Raw genomic sequence first — 20,360 nt, forward strand, 5'->3', positions numbered from 1 at the left:
ATAATAAGCAAACTGGAGACTAGTCCTTTTTCATGGCTTGACTTGATAATTTTTTCAATTCTTTTTTTTTTTAATGCTTTTATTGCTTAAAAAACGGACTTGTATGCAAGAGTCAAGACTTTCCTTTCTAACCACGTTACCATATTCTGCTCTATTCAATTGTTTTTTCCTTGAAAGTTAGCAAAGTTTACTTGCTACCATGCAAAGTGCCATCTGATCAAGGGGAAAATGAAAAAACAAAATTCTCATTAAATTTGGCCATACTCTTTGGGTGGAGATGATTTCAGTCGAAGCATACCAGAAACTAACATGCAAAATACAGCACAAGATTATAGGTACAATAATGTTACATGAGAAAACCTAATCAGAATTTAACTGCTTCACCACTACAACAATCAACCACTTCCAAACTCTGATGAAAAGGCTCCCTTCATAATCTGTATTCACAATATCTTCGAAATGGTTTTTCCTTCCCGAAGATCAATGCACATACACTTTTGAGTATCCTAACCTAGAACCAGATTTCCCTCATTCTCTAAGTCATTAGTCATAAATGTTTCCTTTCCCACTTTCCTTCTCGTCTAACTTCCCGTTCCCTCCGCTCCACTACCTGCCTGGACTTGCTCCCTCTAGAACCATGCCTTTGACCAGACCCAAATCCAACAGGCTGTCCGTCAAACGATGATATTGAGTCCGGATCTCCAACACTCCCCGTGTCACCAGAGTCTTTGCTTCCATCCATTTCTTCATAACCACTCCCACCATCATCCAGACGATCACGTGATTGTAAAATGGTAGGCGGCTGGCCGGAAAAAGGCCGGGACCCAGACAGAACCACAGTTGGCATGCTCCCCATAGAAGAACTGGTGGTAGAAGTTTCAAGCTGCAAGTTTCCAGTACTTGACCTTGTGCTACCTTCATTAACTGCTCTTCCATTTTCTCTTTCACGATACCTATCCCGGGGCCGACTGCAAAGGAATATGCCAAACTGAGTCTAAGCTAAACATGCAGCAAAACATATATGCACAACCATAATCCATGACAAACATGCAGACACGAATACTTATACCGGTTCAAAATAACTGATAATAGCTACAACACTGAAGACAAGGCAATACATATTTTATTCACATTTGTTGTGGAACAGGCCCGGTCCACATAAAAGGCTTACCTACTGTAAGTGGAGGAAAAGTCGCGTCGTGATGGTCGTACTCCTGCTTCAGCCTGCTCCAACTCACGCTGAAGCTCTCTCTGCCAAAGGTAAGTTTTGAGTTATTAGTGTGTAACATTTCTTTTCCTGAAGTATTAGTATGTAACATTTTTTTGTTCCTAAAGTATTCGTATGTATCATTTTTAAATGGCAGAAACAAGAGACTAAAGATACTGTTTTATCTTACAAGATCCATGACACAAATATTATACGGGTTAATTACAATTTATCCCCCAAAGTATTGGAGAGTTCGCACTTTTTGCCCCCCAAACTACATTTTTTGTCGCATTACACCCAGACTATGTTCCGTCAAACATATGAACCCACTCCATTAAAGATCAGATGGGCTGTCATTTTTGCATACCTGGCATTCTCTCTAACACCACATGTGCAAATCTGACGGAGAAGACTATTTTTTTGACTGGTGAGAGTTTTCTGTTTGATGGAACATAGTCTGGAGGGTTAACTGTCAAAAAAATTAGTTTGGAGGGCAAAGTGCGAAGCCCCAATAGTTTGGGGGGATAACCCATATTATATATCCACCTTCTAAGTTCCATTTAGGTTTCCAGAATAACAGTAAAAATAGGAAACATGAATCATGACTCCTCTCTCAGAAAGTTAATAATCTTGTCAAAATGATACTTTATCAGAGGACTTGCAGCTGGCATAAAAATGGAATGACCAAGATACATTTCCAATGATGCCAACTCCCTAAAGTTAAAAACTTAAAAACTGAAAAAACAAAAAAAAGAGACGATGAATTCTGATTTCCTTCCCGGTGATGCCTTCAAGAGACCTACTGGATTCATTCTCGTGGGTATCCATGCGTGCATACATATGTATGTATGCATAACAAAATGAATCCATACGTATAGATAGGTAGAAAGGGGGAGAGAGGGAGGGAGAGGAAAAACATGGTCTACCCTTGTATAACAATTGACATGATATAACAGCAAGCAGTTAGGTAGTTAGGTCCAAGTCCTCCTTGCCCTCATGGTCTTTTGGTCAAATTAATTTGAGACATGTAATAAGCATACAAGAAGATGGTGTACTTTCAAAGCCAATATAATATTTAGACTCAATGACCACCATGAACAATGGTCTAACTAATTCTTGGGCCAGACCACCCAAAAAGTAACAGCATTGCCAATGCCAATTATGTGGCAAACAGCATAGTCAAAATGTCAGACAGTTGATTCAAAATTCGCTCAAGATAGTACTGAGAAAGCTTTATTACCTGTGCTTGTCTTTCCTTCTCCATTTCAAGGTTTTGTCGCAGCTCCCTCGTTTTTGCACGCTCAAGTTCTAGCATTCGCTGTCTCTCTATATCTTTTTCAACTTCAGCTGTTCTCTCCCTGATAAGTCAGTTCATATGTTAGTTGTGGTACCAACAAATTTATATTCATTACAATAAAACACAAGACAGAGCCACTATGGGCGCAATACCTATCAAGTTCTTGAAGTAGTTCAGCTTCTCGTAAAGCTGCCTCTTCCAAATATTTCTGACGAGCATGTCTCATAATAAGTTTTTTCTGCCTGCGGGCAACTATGTCTTCACGGAGCTTGGACTTTTCTCTGGTAGCAAGGAAAGACCACAAAAACTGAATTTGAAGTCTACAAAATACCATGCCAAAGAAACTGGAAATTTTCGGAAAATAAGAAGGCACAACAGTTCAAGAATTTAACATGTATAAGATTTTTTCTTTTTCTTTTTTTTTCTGGCTGTTGAATGTATGAGATTTTACTGTTCCAAAATTTGGTGTTCATCAGCCATCAAAGATTAGGAGCCTTAAAGATAAGGTCCAATGGCACCTCTTGAAGGATTTCAGATGTGGACTCAGAATATGTTTATAACCAACCATTGACTTTGAGCTAGTGGATCTTCTAGTAGGATAAGAACCCCATCTTTTTTTCACCATAAAAAAGGGCTCGGAGAAGAACTACTTGACATTGACACAATATGTTGCAATTTGATATAGTTAAAGTTCTCAAACAAACGAAAGGTACACCAACAGTAGACAAGATGTCCACTGGAAGAAAGAAAAAAACTAACAACATAATAGTTGAGCAAAACACCAACAGCTGAGAAATTATCTAAGAACTGCTTTCCAATCTAGCAAAATTATAACAAAACTTGATTGCTGATTTCTTATTATTCTGAAGCTCATTCTAGTGTTGCCCAGCAGTTAGTTCTATTAAATTCTTAGCAATAAATAAATATTGTGAGCCTTGCTCTTTACAGTTAATTTCACTTATTACGAACATACGAAGAATGTTTTTTAGCACTTACAAGGAATGAATACAATCTTTGATTTGCTGAAGGCGTGCACCATCTTTCAGAGGAGCTGAAAAACAGAGTGATAAGTTGACAAATGCTGGGGAAAAAGTTCTCAACATGATGGGTACAATCATCTCAAACAACGAATAGATGTAAATGAGAATTCTAGGGACAGAAAGCATTACATGTTAGAGAAGTAATTGGATGTCCATCTTTGGAATCTTTAGGAAATTCTTGTATTGCATGTTCTTTCTGAAGAATGTCCAATTCTAATTCAGCCTCCTCTAGTTCCTACAACATATTCAATTAAAGTAACTTCATGTATAAGTTTTGAATGCGACAAACAGCATCAATAGTAAATCAAGCTTACCATAACCTCCTGGTCAATTTTGTTCGAGAAAATATCGAAGTATGACTTTGCAGAAGTCAAACTGGAAAGGACCTATTACAAGTTAACAAATATAGATTAGCTTCTAGAAGATGAAAAGCTAGTAGCTCAAAAACTAGTCTAGGAAACCCATGGATAATGCAAGGGGTAGAAACTTTAAAAAAAGATGGACATGAGGTACCAAGAATTACAAAAAAAAAAAAAAAAAGAAGATCAATTTCATTTTCTAATGAGATCCCTCGTGTAAAATTTATAGAAAACAGACATGGTTATCCATATACTCTCATTTTGGGAACAAAAGAAAGGAAATGTGTTTCAAATGTCTCCAGCATTATCAAAGTATTGGATATATTTTTCTAGTAAAGATTGGGTGCCTATCAGATAGCATTTGAGTGTAATATAGATACCCGCGACATATATGACTACCTTTTGAAAGCATACAAGTAGGCATTTTAAAGCTCCAATAACTCTAAAAAGAAATAAAGTAAACCTAAAAATTATAAAAAAGCAAAAACATTCATAGCAGAAAACTGAGAAAGAATTGGTTACACAACACATGCTGCAAGAGCAACTATGCCACCAACACATTAATATTCAATACTTTGTGCTTGCATTGAAGCAAAAATGCACCCCATGCAAGTTTATTTGATACGAGAAAACAATGAACTCTACTTTCTAGCAAGCAGTCCAAGCTTCATTAAATTCCAACAAACATAAATGTATAATACAACTTGATATTCCAAGTTGATTGAACTGAATTTGTGCAACATGTATACCTCAAATGTACAATAACCACTTGAAACAGTAACGACTTTATGAACATCAAAGAAGAAATTTGTCCTGCAGGACTGTTAATGCGTGTTGTGTAAATCTTGGTATACATTGTTAAACTCATTTCCTATTAGATTACGCTTTTCGGACAATAGGATCAAGCAAGGATTTTCCAGTGCAGGCAAAATAACAATATCATCAAACAATATGAATATCCACACCACATCACCTCTACAATGTTTCTCACCTGAAGAACAGATTCACGAGTACTTTCAAAATCTGGATCAAATTGTTTTGAAGAACTTGAGGAGAGCACTTCTCTCAGGACCTTACATGTAAAGTGAGGTTCGATTAGTAAGTACCAGTTTCAATTTACTCATAAAATAAAAAATAAAAAACAGTTCCTAGGAAAATGTTTGGCATATACTCCAATATCTTTGACATATTATGCTATGACAACAAAGAACTAGGACTTTCCTATTACTTACCTCTTTAGCTTCATCCCCTTCATTTCTCAATCTACATAAGACTTGGCAAGCCCTTTTCTCGACATCCCCAAGCCTGCCATCTACAAAAAGAACGGAAATTAAAAAAAAATGGAATGACAAAAAATGCACTCTCAACATCTCCAGTATTATACTACAAAACTTAGAGAACTATAAGAAGTGGATACCAGTTTTTGACAACGCTAGGGTCTCAATATTGTTCCAAACATTTTCAGGAATCAGAGAGATATCTTCATCTGGACAGTATAGACATGCACCAGCAATCAGTGCTAATGAAAGCCTCACCATTGGGCCCTCACAATTTGGATGGGCAAGCTTTCCCAAACCATGAACACTATCAGCTGCCGCAAGAAAAGACTGTAACAGACGTCGTTCAGCAAATGGGATATAATCTACAAGAAGAGCCATCGCACGAGTCCTTACAAGAATTGATGCATCAGATGACGCCAGCACAACCACCAGATCCCATGTACTTGAAACCAAATGAGAGATAACTGATTCAGGAACAGATACAAAGCCCGGTGAAACCAAATTTTTGTAGGACATGGAAGATTGAAGGGCAGTTCCTCCACTCCAATCATGGCCAACAAGTTTTTCTAAGACCTGAAGTGCTATAGATCGTTGCTCGGGTTCAGGATGACCCAGCATTGTACAGAACAAACTAACCAGAGAAACCTCACATTCCTTGAGGGAATGGAAGCCTCTTGTAAGCAAAATCAATAACCATTTTTCACTCTGCAAGCGCCACGCAATTTTCGGTGCATTGCAAGAAAATTTTTCTATTGCAGAACAAATGAAGCCAATCACATTATTAAGGTCAAACTTATGAAGCACCGCAAGTAGGCAATCAACCATAACAGATGCAACTTCCCAGCATCTGTTTTCTTGAAGGGTTAGAATGGTTTCAGAAATTACTTCTGAACTGCTCCTCCAATGAACAAGGAATTGATCAACTGACTTGGATGCGAGGGAAATTTCAGAGTCATTTTCTTGAGCATCATTAATTCTTTGTGCCATTGATGCCAAGCATCTTGAGTACATAAAACACTCTGTGGATGTAATAGTCAGCTTCTTAGCCAGTTGATGATGAAGATTCCAACAGAGCTCAATCGTTGAGTAAAGCTTAACAATGAGAACCTCTAAGTTTTTTGAGAATTGTTCTATATCATCGGGAGATAAATGATAAACCTTTTTATTCACAATATCAGCACCAAATTTGTTACCTTCTAACTTCACAGAGACCTTCTCTGGACGTGAACCGTGGCAGACATCACTGAGGAACCATGAATGTGACTCCAAACTACTGTCATGTTGTCCATCAGTGGGCAGCTCAAGTGGGATGGCACCAAAGAGTTTTAAAGTCTGAACTAATAGAAGTTTGCAACTCTCCATAACACTCTGAAATGCACAAAGATAATTGTGGAAAGAAGTTGTTGGCTCAAAAGTGGCAAAATCGGCCCAAAACATTAAGGACTGCAATATTTCCCTCCTACGCTGAGCAGATAAATCAGGAAACACAGAGGCCAAAATGAATATTGTTAGTCCTCTGTTGTATACTTTTTCTGTGCAATTATCTTTGCTCTCAATCTGTCTGATGTTACTGAAAAGCTCATCAAAGCATAATGACTCAAAATTAACACATGAATCATCAACCAATGATCTTTCCTCGTCAGACACCTTATATAAAGAATATGAAATGATTGGTCTCAACAAACACAATATAGATTCAAGAAATGATACATCGCAGTACGTTGCTCTACAAAGGGATGCCAGAACTTGCACCACTCTAGGTATCTCAGGCACCATCGCTTCCATGTGCTCAGTTACAATGGCTTCAAGTAAGTAAAGGATGATTGCTTTGGCATTCTTTGAAACATACCCTTTCAAATGATCAGAACTATTTCGAGCAGAAATCTGCTCTGTATATAGAAATGGCCATGAACACAAATCAGAAAACCAACACAAAATATCAGGCACCATACTGGTAGAAAGGGACCTCAACTGCAACCCAACAGCCTCCAAAATGGTTTCTCCAAAAGCTTCAAATTGCTTTTTCATATTAGGAAAGAACTTATGGAGATCAGGGTAGATGACACGAAAAGATTGGTCCTGCTGCTTCTGATCAGAAAATTCAAATCCTATATTGACTGCAGTAACATTTTCTCCCCCTGATTCTTCATATCTTCGATTGACAAAATTATCTACTACAGAAAGCTCATCTGCAAATATAGATAAAAGATACGTCAGCTGCGGTAGATCCAAAGCAAGTAAGAGCCGGTCCTTTATATAATGTCTTGCATTACGAGATACTGCCATCCAACCTAGAAACCGAACAAGAGGGGACGTGCATCTAGAAAATGTAGATATCCTCTGCATCCAGGCTGAAGGTGGAATCAAATTTCCATAACGGACACCATTTTTATTGATTGCAAAGTCTGTCCCCTCATCACCACCGCTTGAAGAAATTACCAATCTTTGAAGCAGTATCCACCGTCGTTGTATCCCATGTATTGTTTCCGGCTCCAACTGCAGATTGCTTTCTTTAAACTGATAATACAGGGAAGTTAGCATCCCATTTAAGTACTCAGCAGATCCTAATGCAATGTCAATCACATGTTCTGGAGCGCAGTATAGCTTAGTAGCAGAATTCAACAAAAATATCATACACTGCATAAGAATTTCATGCATTGAGTGCTGCTCCCTTTGCAATCGTTGAATCAGAAAGCTGCACAACAAAGCTTGATTTTGTCGAACCAAGGTGATGGCATCCGCAGATAGTATATCAAGGGGAGACAGCCTAATGGCTTGCTCATCAAATCCTACAGTGTTGTATGGATTAAGTCCTCCATCTGAAGCCTTTTCTCGATACTTCCTGTCTAACTCTGCAGCCTCAAGCAGAATTTGGAGAACAATCTTGTCTCTTTTCCTTTCAAGAAGAGATAATGTTTCTAGGTTACTCTTGGACTTTCCAGAGACCATTCGCAGCTCCAAGATTTCATGATCTTGTGGAGTTCTAATACCATTGATAGTTATCTCATTCATTAACTTTGGACTGCCTTTGAAAGACATCATAAAAAATGGATTGACATAGCACTCTGCAGCCAAGAGCAAAGCATCTATAGCAGCATCATGACTCTCAACAGTAATCTCATTCTGCGAATGTAAATCTAAGGCCAAACGCCGAAACTCAGAAGCCCTGAGCTCACAGTCTTGATAGCTTATAAGTTGGAAATAATCTGCTTGCAAGTTGAAGAATTCCACAGCGACACCAGAATCTAGTTTTAAGTCAATTTGGAACTGGTATGGAAAATTCTTCCCAACCACATGTTTTGGTTCAGCACCAGCATCCTCATGGTTAGAGACAGAGCTGCTCTCGTTAGGACCACTAGATATATTTGTTAGTACTATGTTATGCAGTTCTGGAGGAGCAAAAAGAAGATTGACATCTTCTAAAATGTCCATTTTCACCGCTGTATCAGAAATATCTGTCTTCCCATCAAATTCATCCTGGCTGTTTATTTTCAAAGAAGCTACCCCATGGTGAGAAGCTGAAGAAGGAGATAAACCAGATGAAGAGTCAAGTTCCAGTGGTCTGGAGACAGGAGACGTGCGAAGGTCAATTTCAGGAGGTAATTGCATGTGAGGTTCCAATATCGAGAGTAGTACACTGCATCAAGAATTTATGTCCATCACCAATCCCATATAACATAACAAGACATTGTCTCAGGGGAAAACACAATAATGTTAATTTGAAACCCTAAATTTCAAGCAGTGGAAGTGGAAGTGAAATAATATGAACGCTTATAATTAGAATGTAAATTTGAATATGTGTGGGTTTTCTACTCGTGTGAGAAGATTAATGGTGGACTGCTCATAAGGGGCAACATGTGAACGGTCTCGTTGGAGGGAAGAAGACAAAGTTAAAAGAATATATGATGTATAACATTTGTTCCGCAACTTTCTATTCAAAACAAAAAGTTCTTAAAACAAAAAGTTCCCAGCACATTAGGTGTTGATTTATGTTGTGTTTTCTTTATAAAGTCGAATTACGTATAAATTATGAATTAATACTTTAATTTTGATATTGAAAACTTTTAAATCTTAGCGGTAAAGGGTATTATTGGACTTTGGAAAATATGTTAAAATGTTTTAGTCTATTCCAGCCATTACCACATGTTACAATGGGAATGGTAAACCATTTCTTAATCCCGATTCTTGGTTTTATCAAATGTTGGAATAAAAATCTCATAACCATTCCATTCAGGAACTCTCAGAAAAAGGAGTACAATTCCTATTCCCACTATAATATTCTAGTCAAACAAACAGGGCCAGAATGTCTTAACAAAAGATTTGGCATGATACAGGTATGTATTACCTAGGAGCAACTGATCCACGCCTCCATTCAGATTCCAATGAAGGAAGAACGGCTGGTTTCTGCACTGCTGTACGGATCACATTGAGGGCAATAACACAATTCTGTTCCTGCTTTTCTGGATATGTAGAAGATAGATCTCCAAAGGCTATGTTGCCCTTCAATCTGCCTACAGCAGGATCAAGGAAAGGTTCTAGCATCTCCACAAGAAAGAGTATTCTGTGCTTAACTTCCTGAAACAGAGAAAGTACACAATAAAGAAACTAAACAGCAAGATCATTTTTAACTTAACAAACAAGATAACTTTACAGATCTCAACAATACCAAGGGGATAATTGAAAATGACATTATAAAAAGCAAACAATCTAACAGCATCATTACAGACAGGGTTGATTCTGCCAGAGACAAATATATCCTCTCCCTAGCCAAAACATTTTTTCCCTATCCAAGGCACTAAGACCATAGATATAAAAATAAAATAAAAAAGCAATGAAGCTAATCAATTTTTTAATTACCAATTGCAATGAAAAAAAAAAAAAAACACAAAAAAGATGCACTACCTTATACTTTCCTAGTATATCATCCATATGACCAGAGAGAGCCAGAACAATGTATTTTAAGGCAGCACGAGCACGAGCAAGGGAATAGCGAGCACCCTAACACAAGAAACAACAGTGTTTTTACATACTGAAAACAAAAGCTAGCTGTCAGAAGGTGCTATGAAATAAAAGAAATTGTCTAAGTCTTATAATAATGAGGAAAAAGAAAAAAGGGAGACAAAAGGCCTAACTTATAGCTGATTTTGAAACTTGAACCTCACCAATAGATCATGGATTGAATTGAATATACAACATTGCAATCAGCAAGTTGATAGCAGAAATTAATTGATTTTTTAGGGCAATGAATCGCCAAGTCATTTTCTTTTAAAATGACCAATAAGGTCTATAGTTTTTGTAAGGACAAATAGTGATGAAGAGGTCTAAGGGCCAAACAGATCTTACTTTTGGAATTCCTTCTTTCAAAGGAGTTCAACTGCCTCCTCTATTGAAACAGTTTTTTATTTTTCTAATGAAGCTTTATTAAAGTACTTTATAGCAATATTTTTAAAGATTCTATTAATTGCTGACCCAGTTGGCACTTCTATAAAGTTTGATCTTATTCATATGACTCAGCATATCCTCCTTACCTTTGACAAGAGTTGAAACATAAGAATTTATACCATTAATATTTGTTGTTCACATAATAGAAAAACATACCTGAATTATACCCAAAAGATCCTCTAGAAGCTCTACAGCCAGATCAACCTGTATTGAAGTCAGCCTGAATGCTTAGAATTCGAACCAGAAAAAATAAATAATCAAACAGAAGGGTAAACAGACAGGGGACAACTTAACCACACTACAGAAAAGTTACAGCAAATGAAATCTGCCTCAGACGAACCTTTGCAATCACTTGAGTAAGCCAAGGTGCTAGCACACTGCAACAAAGATCAATCAAAACAGATGCAGCCTTAGCCTGCAAAAGAAAACAGCTCAACCCAGTTTGTTCCCAGTTGAGAACAATAAATTTCTTGAAAAATAAAGCATCAAGCCATAGAGTACTGATTTGTGCTTATTAGAAGTTATGCATATGGGACATATACTCCTATGAGTATACTTATCCACAACATATCAAGAAATCCCACAAGTCACTTTAAATTATTTCCAGTCATATGCCTTGAACCAACAAATGTCATCTTGAGACCAACAAATTTGTATTTGATGATATCATCCAAAAAGGTCATTCATAAATGCAAACAAAATTTGTATGAAGGTAACTTTTAATTAAAACCAGCAAATGAAATAGAGATCAATAGGAGAAGTTAGAATTCTAATGCGTTACTAGAAATGAATAGAGTGACTAACATGTGATGGTGAAAATGATGATAAATAGCCAGCACAGGCACGAAGAAGGGGGCGATATAATGATGAAGATGATGTTGCTACAATCTGCAATTATAACACCATGATCTAACGGTCAAAATACAATATCAAAATTACCAAGCCAAAATGACTATTTCGCATTAACATTGAACATAACCTGAGATAGGGCTTGTTGCACAATTGGTTGTTTCCATTGAGAAAAACTATCATCAACAATGTCAAAAGGACGGCTCACAGAGGGACGAAGTGCTACAAAACCCAAGGAAGATGAACATGTGAAATAAATTTATCAAAGCCACTCCAAGATATTTGAGACACAATAATGGCAGTGACATTTTACATATGCTCAATGAACTTTGGCTCTAATGACAAAGGCAACAAACAAACTGTTAAGGTTCTAAAAAACAAATTTTCGGAGAATGTTACATTTCTGGCTCTTGATCTCTTTACATTATGTTCATGTATACAGTAGTTCTATACTAGAATTTCATACAAACTGTTAAGGTTCTATAAAAAAAAATTCTGAGGATGTTACATTTCTGGCTCTTGATCTCTTTACATTATGTTCACATATAGTTCTATACTAGAATTTCATGCACACTGAATTATAATTGACTTCTGTTTCCATATATTTCTTGTATATTACCTATGAAATTTGATTCCACCTTCTTTTCCTAGTCCTAAAAAATTTTATTTATCTTCAATAATTTAAAAGAAGAATGAAAATCTTGGTTAACATTATATGGATTTTAGGGATCACCTCCAAATTGAATTTTTCTATTAGGACTGGCCCATATCTTTTACAGTTTCCATACAAGTCCAAATTGACCTTTCAAACTGAACAAGTTAACACAACACCAAAACAATTACAATACAAAAAAAATTCCAACTAAGCCTATTCACTATCAAAAACCAAAAAATCACACTAGAAATATCCGTAAGAATCCAAAATCATAACAAAATCCAAATTTCAAATTTTGATGCCAAAACAGTTCCAGAAACCCATTGAATGCAATTCTGGAAAACTTGATTTTTGAAAGCAAAAACACAACAGTTTTTAGAATAGACTCGTTGTCAACACTTTCGGTTTCTTTGGAAAAGAACCCCAAAGATGTTATTTCAGGTTGAATTGTATACGCTTTCTTGATAATTTTGTAAAACAGGGTACAATTTGGATTGACTTGATGTTGTAATTGTTAAGCAGTTATAAGAGTTCTAGAAAATTTACAAATAAATCAACTAAGTCCACTGTAATTGTAAATGTACATATATATACATTATGAGATTAACATTGTGTATATGTTAACGCTTGCATAAAAATGTATTTTTTGACTCCTGAATTGTCAAAAATAAATAAATGCAAAAAAATAGTATGTCATAGTCCTATGACAGATCACATATGCCTATACAATGTACATGCACATTTCATATATACATATACACAATGAGCTTATAAAGAAGAATCTCTCTTTTTAAGAGAAGAAAGTGATCACATGTGGGCCCACCCCTCAATTTGATCCAATAATCCCAACCGTCCTTTTTTCCAGGTCCCCATTTAAGAATCATCCTAACAAATTAGCCATAATGGAACCATTTAGAGTCTAACCGTGATCAAATAAATAGAAAAACACAATTTTTCCAATGAAAACTGAAATATTTACAATGATAATGGATAAGTGGATAACCATTCCAAATTTGACTGATTTTTTGCAAGGATAAATTTTAAAGGCAACCTAAAAAATAGACAGGCTAGGCCTAAGAAAAACATATCATTTCAGACCAAAAAAGAATATCATTCATTGTGCTTTAGATTGAAACACACACACACACACATATACATATATATATATATATATATATATATTCTTGTCTAATTAACTATAAAACTATTATTGCAGAGAAACATTTTAGAAGGCACACACATGTCTATAATCCCATTACCAGGAATATGTAAATCCTTTTTCAAAATTTTAAGAATATGTGCGGAAAACTTAAGTCTTAAATTACATTTGTATGACATGACAATACTAGGAAGAGCGATTGGGTGTGATACTCAACCTGGCAACAAAGCTTGAACTAGCGGTAATGCAGACCAGAAGTCAGAAGCCCTATCTGCTAATTTGCTGCAGAGAAGAGGCTGCGAAACATCACAGGTTAAATTGTAAATGAATAGATCAGAATAGCAGCAAACAAAAACAGACATCAGAATATAGAGGACGCTTATGGAGTTTTATATCCCTATTTCTGTAATCAACCTGTGACGCACAAGCATAAAGAACATGTAAAATCCCTTCCTCCACTGCTCCTATATCCAAGATGTTAAGATAGCTTGAGTCCCAGTGATCATCAGGCAACTGGAACTCTTCACCAAACAAGTTTGAGTAATCAACTAAAGGAGCCGGATTAGTTATTTCTGATTTTGATGCTTCATCTCCAGATGTCACTTCACCAGGAGATGCCGATCCTTCATGTACTGTAACAGGCTCTATAAGCTTATGCAGAATTCTAGAAGCCTGAGATAAAGAGCACAAAAATAGCAAATTATGGAGTATAATGAAAACCTTGCCAAATGATCACCAGAATGCAAAGGGCAGAGACCAATGAATTACCATTCTGCAAACAATTCCTAGATCAGAATCTTTATATGCCTTTCTCAACAGCACAAAAATTGCATCTGCTCGGAATACTATAGAACTGGATGTGGACAAGACAAAAGGTGATGTGCTGCGTGATTTCCGTGGCTGCATACAATAAAAAGGGGCAAGAACGGGCTATACCAGTCATTTAAGACCATAAATAATGAGAGAATCAGAAAATATCAAACATAATTCCAAAAATTTCTGTGGCAGGCTATGGTGCAAAGACTAAAAGAAAGATCATTAACAAGAAACCTTTTTGTGATAAATTTTTAAAAGTAAAAAAACAATTACACTGTAAAATAGGTTCACATATTAAACAACCCTATTTAGCATAACTTATGAAACAAAAAAACAGCAAATTATAGAGCCATGAATAATTTAGGTGAAGAAACACATAAATATACGAGATAAATATAGCTTTTTTCTCCTTTATTAATAGACAAAAATATGTGAAAAATGGGAAAATGTTCGGCAATAAACATATTGGCAAAAATATATAACAGAATATCATCCCTTTTATATACATTTAAATATACTAATATAAAAGGTTCAAATATAGATCTTGTCATTCTTAAAAAAATACATATGTAGAGCAGACCACCCTCCCACAGTCAAGAGGAGGCATAATGGAGTACAGTTATGCATGTCAAGTTAAAGACAAAGAAAAAGAGACAAGAATAAACAAAAGAGCACAGAAGCGACCTCAAAGTTAGAGGACACGGTTAAAGCTGATGACGGATGACCATTTTTAGAAACTTCAGAGTCTGAGATATTGCCTGAAGACTTTGCAGTTGCCCTACAGTATCAAGATAAGCCACCATTAAAGTACACTGACAAAGCTCGGTGACCTAAATGTGCCAGAGTGTGAAAAGATGGGAGATCTACATGAACCATGATGACTAAATTGTATACGTATGCAATTTAAGAAAGCACAACAATTGAAATGGGTAGTCCATATTGGTATCAGATCTATTCCCATGTTCTGATCTTTCCATTTTTTTTACCCATTTCTTGGGTAAAGTCTCCCAACTATATTTGAAAATGAATTGGTTATCCATAATGATTAAGATTCACTTGTAGTTCCGCTTCTTGCTCTAAAAATGAAGAAAGACTAATGCATCAAATTAGTCCTGAAAATGATTTTTTCCCATATAAGCATGTGATGTGAAAAAATTTCAGTGTAACCTTTAGATGGCTTGTTAAGTAAGGACTTCACTTGTTGCGCCATTGGAAATCAACTAATTGATCAGAATATACTAAGCTAACCATTGGAAAAGAAAATAGGCAAAAAGTGTTTCGTTATTGCACCTTATAACTGGTCTGTAATTAATGAGGCCATAAATTTCCAATGATTTTAGCTCATCTTCAGAGTTAGTTTAAACAGCATAGTGACCAAGCTGAAGGTAGCCCCCAGTCAGATATCGCTAGATTTAGCATTTAGCCTGCCAAAAACCCCCATTCTGATAATGCTAGAGTAGCATTTGGCCTTCCAAACTAATAATTCTAGTTATGTCAGGCAGATTTTTAAAAAATGACAATATGTGCTTATTTAGGGACTCTCTTTCAAATTCAGTTGTGCCAGACCTTCAAAGCCATTTCCTGAGACTTATCATAATTAACAAACCCCAATCCCTCCGTTCACCATATCAACCCAAAACGACCAAATCAAAGCTCTTGGACTACTATTCGTAGGCATTACTTTTAGTGCAATAACAGCACCTAATTAAATACTTTTGATTACCAGTCAAACCTCCAAACCATAATCCTTTTATTACACCAATATCCATAATACTCTTAACGGCTTAAACTTTCTACACTTCTTTCCCATATAAGCCCTGCATCCATATCTGCCGAAAATAACCTTTGTCCAGATGTGACCACTTAAACCCTACTTCCTGCAACCAACCTTTCAACGCATAATCCATTAGTTATCCCTTTAGAACTTTTAAACCACCCTCTTTCTCATCCATTTTGCATCAGAACTATTTGTATGTGTCACAAATGTAGTTAGAGGAGATCAAGGTACATGGATAGACTAATCAAATTCCACAAAAACATGATAAAGCGGCAACAGAAGGTCATACAAGCAGGAAAAGTTAGAAACAGAATTACAAGGTTTTAAACTAGAAATTTTCCCTTTGTAAGCAATCCTGTATTTGTCTTTTTCCAAAAGTCCAATATGCAGCTCTTATAAGCTTTGAAAGAATAAACTAAGGTAATTCAGAATATTTCTGCATATATCATTGAATTATAAAAATAGAACGCTCTAGACAGGGTGCATATTAGGAAAATTAAGATAGAATATTCTAAATAATCACTTTGTGCTCTGAAAAATCAAGCAACTGAGTTGCAAAAGCATGATAGATAAAGTATACTCATCATCTATGACAGCCATGCAATATCATTGAAAGCTGGATTTTGGAAATAGCATGTGTGAAAGATATTAAGCAGGTGCATGCCTTTCATTCGCAATATCAAGTATTGGATAAAATGGACCAGCAAGCATAGCAAGAAAACGCAAGTTAGGCTCTGCAGCATCCAAGAAGTTGCTAAGGTCTGCCTGCACAGTTTGGAAGGAAAGGGTGCATAAAAAAGGCCATCAATGTAATTGCAAAGAAAAGAATAGATGTAAAAGAAGGGGGAATAAAGCAGACGAAAGAGAAATTATATACTAATTTGAGAAAAATTAATATACCTCAAGTTGGGGAAGGAACACAAGCAACCGACTTGTCATGTCTTTAAGCAACTACAAACTAGTAGGCATCAGAAGGCAGAGAGATATGAAAATACAAGAACAGGGTATACAGTAAATGTTAAAGATAGCATGATCGCAGATCCACCTGAAGATGCAAATCATGAGCATCTTGTTTGTGAGATATAATGGATGGCAATAAGTGGTTAACAACTGGTTGAAACTCTGGTTCCAGGCCAGTCACTGAAACCCCAATAAGCTGCAAGGGCGGAAATATTAGAAACTTTAGTGCCAATAAATTTGAGACCATATGCGGTTTATAATCACATGACGGGACATTATTAAACAGGAAATCATCCAAGACCGATATATTCAAAATCAGAGCAAAAGTAAGAGTTTTGATATATTGGAGGGAAGGTTATCCTCGTACAAAAATCAGCAAACAAAATAAACTTATGTGCAAGAAGAAATTCACTGGCGGATGCAGGGTGGGGTCAATGGGGTCAATTGACCCCATGAACCTAGAAATGTTGGGCTTGAGGAAAAATTTTGACCCTATGAAGCTTGGGTCTTGGTGGCAGGTGCAGGGGCAAGAATGCAAGCAAGGTGTATGTGTAAATGTCTAAATTAGAAAAGAAGATAGAGGAAGTAGAAGAAAGGGTGAGTCACGTGAGATGCATCGTGAGCTTCTTAATCTTGACCCCATAACGGTTGATTTCTGGATCTGCCACTCAGAAGAATGGGGAAAATTTTGATTAATCGTTGGCGTATTGTTGTCTAAAACCACACAAGAACCGAGTTCTTGTGTGGTAGTTTGTGTGACATGGAGTTCAACACCTCCATACTTGATAAAATGAATTTATGGTAAGCATGCACATATGGATTTTTTATATTTGATATGCCAAGGCATACTGAACCAATAGTGTAGCAAAACCAATTCCCATATCAATACCTGTATGAAGAAAATAGCTATGGGATTTCCCCTCAGACAAGATATCCGCACATAGCGGCAGGGAGTATAGTTCATGGGATATATCATGTCACGTCGCGGTGCTTCACATCGTGGGCGTGCTTTTACAAATGTATCCGGCTGTTCAAAAACAAAATAAACAAAAACAAAAACTAAAGCAAATAACTTTTTTACAGAATGCACTTACAACATACATAACTGAAGACGAATGCTATAATAGTAGCTCCCATTACAAATAAATCATATGCAATCAATGATGTTAAGTTCATGTGCAAGTGGGTCACTGCTTCACATTAGATACAAGTACAGATTCTGAAGTGGGTTTCAACTTTCAACTACACAAAGTTTGAGCTTCAAACAACCTTCATGAGTCTAATTACAAAAAGAAGTGAACTTTCCCATATAATAAAACCCAAAAAATTAAAAAATTAAAGAGAGCAGCTGAGTACTGACCTTGTAGCGTAAGCCAACAGAAATCTCCCATTCCAGAACAGACTTGTTGTAAATTCGTATGTGCGATAACAAGCAAGGTTCCTAACAAACCCGAGAAGACAAAGATTATAAATTTAAACTAAAATGAAGTGAAAAGTAAATGCTTTGGATTAGGGTTAGAGTTAAAAGGGGTTACGTTGAGTTCGAGAAGGATCCACTCCTTGGTGTTGGTGGCGGTGGACCAGTGGGAGCGGAGGTCGGCGTCGAGCACGTGAGCGGCCTTCTGGGACGGAGACTCACGTGACATTGCCTTCACTTTGTATTCCAGAGGCTTGACCCTTGCCTCAAACTCTATCTCCATCTCTCTATCTCTCTGTGTGTTCCTTACCTATGTGATGTCTTGCAAGTGGCTACTGAGGGAGCTTAACAAAGAGTTTTCAGTATTCTACTATCGTAGTATTGTGGTTGTGGAAGCTTCCGTGGATGGTCGTCGTCCTCGTGGGTCGGGCTACTCAGGTGGCGTTTTTTTCTCTTTCTTAAAGTTAAAGAGTTTGTTTTTACTTTTTAGTGGCCAAAAACAAAATTAAAGAGTCTATTTTTGGTTTTTTGGGCATTTATTTTAGTCCAAATAAAAAATAAACGAAACTAAATAATTAGAATTGTCAAACAGGCAGCCCAGTTCAATTACAGCACGGCGAGGCTCCTCACCCAATCTGAGGCTCCTCACCCAGGCACAAACACGGTACAAATTGTTTGTGCATCAGTATTTTAGATAGGAGATTAATAAACACCTTTTCTCATCTACCTTTTCCCACCTTGTTTCTTTTATTATTTTCATTTCACAATATGTAATTTTATGATTAAAATTATTTATTTTTTAGATCATTCTATGAAGATCATTTTTATAAAAAATCAATCAAATCAAAAGTCATTTGGTTATATAATTGTGATCAAATAAATAGACGGATTTGGTAATAGTTTAATTCACCGTTTGTTTATTTGATAACGATTTCATGACCAAATAATTTTTTATTTAATTGATTTTTTACAGAGATAATCTTCAAAAAATAATCTAAAAAATGAATAGCTTCAATCATGAAAATATACTACGGAATGAAAATAATAAATGAGAAAGTCGGTGAAAAACGTAGATTGGAAAAGATGGATAGCATTGTCATTTTAGATAAATAAGAGCTTAGTATAATATCTAGAGATAATTAGACTTGGATTCTTTAGAAAAACTATTTTTAGATGAAGACCGGGAGTATTTAAAATTTATAAGAAAATTATTTTAATTCATAATAAAGTCCTTTAATTTATAAGAAATTTTTTTAAATTCATAATAAAGTTCTTTTAATTTATATGAAAATCATTTTAATTTATAATAAAGTTCTTCCCGATTTGTTGGGTATTTCTCCCGATTTGAAGGGTATTTCTCATCCTAGAGTGTAAAGTGGACTTTGTAAAGACTGCATGTTAGGTTTTAACTACAAAATTTTGGGCGATTTGAAGGGTATTTTCCTCTTAGGGTATAAAGTGGGCTTTGTAAAGACAGCATATTAGGTTTTAACTCCGAAATTTTGGGCAGAACCCAAAATTCCGAAATTAAAACCTAACATAAAGTCGTAAAAGAAGAAAATAAAATGACTTAATTAAAAACCCTAAATCACTGCATGTCTTAATCTAAAAAAAACTCATAAAATGAATTGGACTTTAAGTCTCCCTAATATCTATTGATCGGCAACTAAAACTACAAATGTAATGTTAGATTGAACTATACTTAATTATATTTTATTTGACTAAGGAACTCTAAATACTTTTTGCAGTTAAATACAATTCAATTCATTGTAATTAATACAATTTAGTATAATCTACCCTAATCTCATTCCAATTTGGCATAACAAATAATCCTTAAAAGAAGTGAAAGCTAACATCGTAATTGGTATACTATTACAATGAACTATTTTTGTCACCCCAAATATATGAAATATTAAATAGGGTCAATTACAAATAAATCAATAAAATTTTTCAAAATCATATATTAAATATAACATTTTTTATAGCAAACATTAAATATAACATTATTACTTAAACAGGTATTAATTAATAAAGTATGAATATGTTGGGGAGCATATGATGCATAGAAGGTATGGAGCAGGCGAGGAGTTGCCAATTGATCA

At 35.8% G+C, this 20,360-nt stretch overlaps 1 protein-coding gene across 4 annotated transcripts; it reads right to left on the reverse strand.

Annotated features, from left to right (window-relative positions):
* Positions 1–226: 226 nt before the first annotated feature.
* Positions 227–18,709, reverse strand: LOC147291150 (uncharacterized). 4 transcript variants are annotated; one of them, XM_086236506.1, is made up of 26 exons: positions 18,377–18,709; positions 18,202–18,282; positions 17,731–17,868; positions 16,927–17,037; positions 16,782–16,832; positions 16,546–16,646; positions 14,789–14,882; positions 14,057–14,188; positions 13,703–13,960; positions 13,506–13,584; positions 11,605–11,696; positions 11,430–11,513; positions 10,966–11,040; positions 10,782–10,829; positions 10,086–10,181; positions 9,529–9,758; positions 5,321–8,820; positions 5,136–5,215; positions 4,895–4,975; positions 3,859–3,930; positions 3,674–3,779; positions 3,501–3,555; positions 2,657–2,785; positions 2,448–2,565; positions 1,172–1,251; positions 227–968 (listed from the first exon to the last, which is right to left on the reverse strand). In XM_086236506.1, exons 1-26 carry the CDS (start codon positions 18,539–18,541, stop codon positions 548–550), a joined length of 6,477 nt encoding a protein of 2,158 aa, XP_086092632.1. In that variant the 5' UTR covers positions 18,542–18,709; the 3' UTR covers positions 227–547. The 4 variants fall into 4 exon arrangements, with proteins under 4 accessions (XP_086092632.1, XP_086092633.1, XP_086092634.1 ...); XM_086236507.1 differs by lacking the exons at positions 17,731–17,868; positions 18,202–18,282; positions 18,377–18,709 and having other exon boundaries at positions 16,782–16,839; XM_086236508.1 differs by lacking the exons at positions 17,731–17,868; positions 18,202–18,282; positions 18,377–18,709 and having other exon boundaries at positions 16,782–16,822; positions 16,927–16,993.
* Between the last annotated feature and the right edge of the window lie 1,651 nt (positions 18,710–20,360).

This window comes from Dryas octopetala, chromosome 3 (genome assembly GCF_963921425.1).
Source record: "Dryas octopetala chromosome 3, drDryOcto1.1, whole genome shotgun sequence".
Lineage (NCBI taxonomy): Eukaryota > Viridiplantae > Streptophyta > Magnoliopsida > Rosales > Rosaceae > Dryas > Dryas octopetala.

Bases quoted from the DNA above. Each gene is read 5' to 3' on its own strand.
- LOC147291150 (XM_086236506.1), bottom strand. From the start codon at position 18,541: ATGGAGATAGAGTTTGAGGCAAGGGTCAAGCCTCTGGAATACAAAGTG. The intron at 18,283-18,376 runs GTAACCCCTTTT...CGGGTTTGTTAG, and splicing joins GGATCCTTCTCGAACTCAAC to GAACCTTGCTTGTTATCGCA. The intron at 14,189-14,788 runs GTCGCTTCTGTG...TATTGTATGCAG, and splicing joins CCGTGTCCTCTAACTTTGAG to CCACGGAAATCACGCAGCAC.